The sequence below is a fragment of the Elephantulus edwardii genome, unplaced genomic scaffold (genome assembly GCF_000299155.1).
Source record: "Elephantulus edwardii isolate Elephantulus edwardi_28Jun2011 unplaced genomic scaffold, EleEdw1.0 scaffold00252, whole genome shotgun sequence".
Lineage (NCBI taxonomy): Eukaryota > Metazoa > Chordata > Mammalia > Macroscelidea > Macroscelididae > Elephantulus > Elephantulus edwardii.
The window spans coordinates 3,829,790-3,833,355 of NW_006400002.1; the positions used below are offsets into that span (position 1 = coordinate 3,829,790).

The 3,566-nt window shown below is 51.4% G+C and overlaps 1 protein-coding gene across 1 annotated transcript in view; it reads left to right on the forward strand.

Annotated features, from left to right (window-relative positions):
• MYBPHL (myosin binding protein H-like) overlaps positions 1-3,376 on the forward strand; it is a 14,848-nt gene extending 11,472 nt beyond the window's left edge. Inside the window, exons 2-8 of the mRNA XM_006899355.1 lie at positions 306-394; positions 971-1,166; positions 1,420-1,559; positions 1,680-1,839; positions 1,934-2,070; positions 3,106-3,292; positions 3,345-3,376. Of these exons, the coding sequence (XP_006899417.1) occupies positions 306-394; positions 971-1,166; positions 1,420-1,559; positions 1,680-1,839; positions 1,934-2,070; positions 3,106-3,292; positions 3,345-3,376 (941 nt within the window). The remainder of the gene's footprint in view (positions 1-305; positions 395-970; positions 1,167-1,419; positions 1,560-1,679; positions 1,840-1,933; positions 2,071-3,105; positions 3,293-3,344) is intronic.
• Positions 3,377-3,566: the final 190 nt, after the last annotated feature.

The window sequence follows — 3,566 nt, forward strand, 5'->3', positions numbered from 1 at the left end:
TCAAAGGCATCAATTCTCCTTCTATCCTCCTTAGTCATTGTCCAACTCTCTGATGCATAACAAGTGATAGCAAAGACCATGGTCTGTATCAGACATACCTTGGTCTCCAAAGAGACACCATTGCTTTTCAGTACTTTAGAGAGGTCCCTAACAGCAGACTTTCCCATATTGGAGGTAAACTTCCTATTTTCTAAGGAAGGGAGCTAATTGGCTGATAAATGCCTGGGCCACGCTTGCGGGTAGAGGCACTGTTGAATCTTCCCACTGGGAAGGCTCAGTCCTCTCTCTCTGTCTCTCTCACTCAGAGCTTCCCAAGATCTGGCTACCTCGGGCCCTGAGGCAGACCTACATCCGCAAGGTTGGAGACACAGTGAACCTGCTAATCCCCTTCCAGGTGATCACTCTGCGGCCATGGTGCCAACAGGCTAGGAATTGTATTTGGAAACAGATGCCCAGAGCCCTGCTGGCAGTGGGGCAGTTGTCCCGGCCTTGAAAAGGGCCTTGTTACCAGAGATCCCAGGCCCAAAGACTCTTCCACCCTGCTTTCCTAAGGGTGGGTTCGGCCTGAGACGAGGTGCGGCCTACTCCACACTCTTCACCCAGCAGAGATTAGACGTTATCAGTTCAGAGGGCTCTTGGGAATTTGAGAGCTATTTGCTTGGTCCCAGTTGCCCTGTGTGTCCAGGACCTGTTCTAGCGGAGCTGACAAAGTTGGAAGGGACAGAGGCAGTCTCACTGATCCCATATTGGTTTTCAGAGTTCACTGTGGGTGGACTCAAAACCATCCTCCTTCCCATGACCCTTAGGTTTTGTGCTAAAAGCCCACTGGGAGACTTCCTCTAACTCAAGAAATTTCAGCTACAAGTCAAGTTACCATGTGGATTTGGGGTGGGTCTGACGCCGGATCCACAGAAATGGGGAGGTTAAAAATTTGGGGGTGTTAATGGCCATAACTGTCCCCACTTCACAGGGCAAACCCAACCCTCGAGCCACCTGGACGCGTGACGGCCAGGCCTTGGATGCCCGTCGTGTGAGTGTGCGGAACGGGGACAGGGACTCCATCCTCTTCATCCGCGAAGCCCAGCGTGCTGACTCAGGCCGCTACCAGCTGAGTGTGCAGCTGGGCGGCCTGGAGGCCATCGCCACCATTGACATCCTGGTGATCGGTATGGGGTTTGGTGAGGGAGTGGGAGATAGAGTGGTCTTCTGTGGTCTTCAAGGGATTCCTTTCCAGGCTGAATAGGAACCGTCAAAGAGAGCTAGGAAACCTAGCGTGATGTCCCACACTGAGTCCGAGTGGTGGGCAAGGGGCAAACAGCTACTGGAAATAGAGCAGAGGATGGGGCATGGAACACTCGAGAAGCGATTTCCACACACATAGCCTGCTCCGTGCCCAATGTTACGGCTTTGCCTTTTCAGAGAAGCCAGGCCCACCTCAGAATATCAAGTTGGTAGATGTTTGGGGCTTCAATGCTACACTGGAGTGGACTCCTCCCCAAGACACGGGCAATACAGCACTCCTGGGATACACAGTGCAGAAGGCTGACTCAAAATCTGGGGTGAGGAGCTGCTGGGAAGGAGGGAGAGCCTTCTGCCCTGGGAGCCTGCTAACTTCGCGGGTGGGCTGAGGTGAACCGAGCACTGCCGTCTCAGTCACGGCTTCTTCCTGCCGCCTTTAGCTGTGGTTCACGGTGCTGGAGCACTATCACTGCACCAGGTACACCGTCTCTGACCTCATCATCGGCAACTCCTACGCATTTCGGGTCTTTGCTGAAAACCAGTGTGGGCTCAGTGAGACAGCCACCGTCACCTCTGATCTTGCCCACATCCGGAAAGCAGGTAAAAAATGTGGAGAGTCCAAGCTGGCAAAGGCAAAGGATGAAGCGTTGAAGGAGGTCAGGGATTAGACTGTGACCTGTCTTGATCCCCTTAGCTACTGTTTTCAAGATCGAGGAGTTTGCCCAGCGAGATTTCTCTGAAGCCCCCAAGTTTACCCAGCCTCTGGTCGACTGCACTACAGTCACAGGCTACGACACCCAGCTCTTCTGCTGTGTCCGAGCCTCTCCCAAGGTGAGTGGGCCGAGGGGGCTGGGCTGCCCTTGTTCCTTGCTTGTCTGACTGTCGCTCTGTCGCAAAGCCGTCTCATCACTGCATCTGCTCCCAACACCATCTTCTGTCAGCCACACAGACACAATCAGGGCAATTGAGGCCCAAGACAGCTTGATGTAAATGATGTGTCCAGTTTTGTTTTGGTGCATTGTTTTTGTTTTGTTTCTTTATGTTTTATTCCTCAGAGACAAAGGATCGGCTGGTAACTGAACATGAGCTTCAGGCAGCTTTTCTGGAAGGGATGATGTAATCCTAGGGGCTTCTCCATCCCTGTCCACCTACCCTCCCCTTGACTGGGGATACGTACAGGCAAACTGCCTAATGTTTAGTCTGGCCACAATCCTGAGTTTATTTTCAATCTCTGTGTCTATTAGCAAACTAGTCACTTCACTCCAAACATGGAATGAAATATCTACCTTTTGCACTATAAATCCTGTGCCGGGATAGCACTTCAGAAGAGAATATGAATAAACCCACTGTAGATAATCACACTCTAGTGGGGGGGACAGGCATGGCACACAAGCCAATGATGGGCACAGAATACGTTCAATTCACAGTGAAAATATATTTTTTAAAAAAAAGGTGATTTCCAATACCCGGTGCTTGTGTTCCATGTAGAGGTTGCTGCACAGGGCAGGGCAGCCAGAGGGACTTGATGGAGTTGAAGCATCAGACGCTAGAGTCACCACCAGTGAGGGAGCCTGAGAAAGACACTGATGAGAATTCTGGCAGGAAAACCTCTTGTCACACATAAGGGCGGGAAACCCCGAAATGCCAGTATCTCCTCCTCTAGAGTCCTCTAGCCATCTGCTCTGAAAGCCTTCTTGGCTCCCCTTGCTGGTCTGTCTCCAGGTCTTGTAGGCCAAGTCTTATAGTCCAGGTACTGAGTACGAGCTGTGGGGAGTTCCAGGAGCTGTGCTCCATGGCTTCCCAGGCTCATCCGAGCCAGAGCTATGGTTTACAGCCCCTTGCTGTCTGCTCCTTTTTCTCTTCCAGCCCAAGATCATCTGGCTGAAGAACAAGATAGAAATCCAGGGCAACCCCAAGTACAGAGCTCTCAGCCACCTGGGAATCTGCTCCCTAGAAATCCGAAAGCCTGGTCCCTGCGACGGGGGCATCTACACCTGCAAGGCTGTTAATGCCCTGGGAGAGGCCTCTGTGGACTGCAGGGTGGACGTGAAAAGTAAGGACAAGGGGCAACCAGTGCTTCAGGTGACTGTCTCACCTCCTCACAGGTGGAAGCGTCAGCACGCTCTCCAGACTTTAGCCTCGATAAACGCTTGGTTTGTTTGCCTCTTCAAGGCCACTAATCCTTATCATCAGGATGTATTTAGGAACCATTTTTTTAATTAAATTTTATTAGTTTTAGTGAACATTTACAGAGATTTTGGGTTTTCATTCATTCATTGTTGCACTGTTTTCTCTACCCTCCTCCCCAGTTCGTTCTTCTTCCCCCC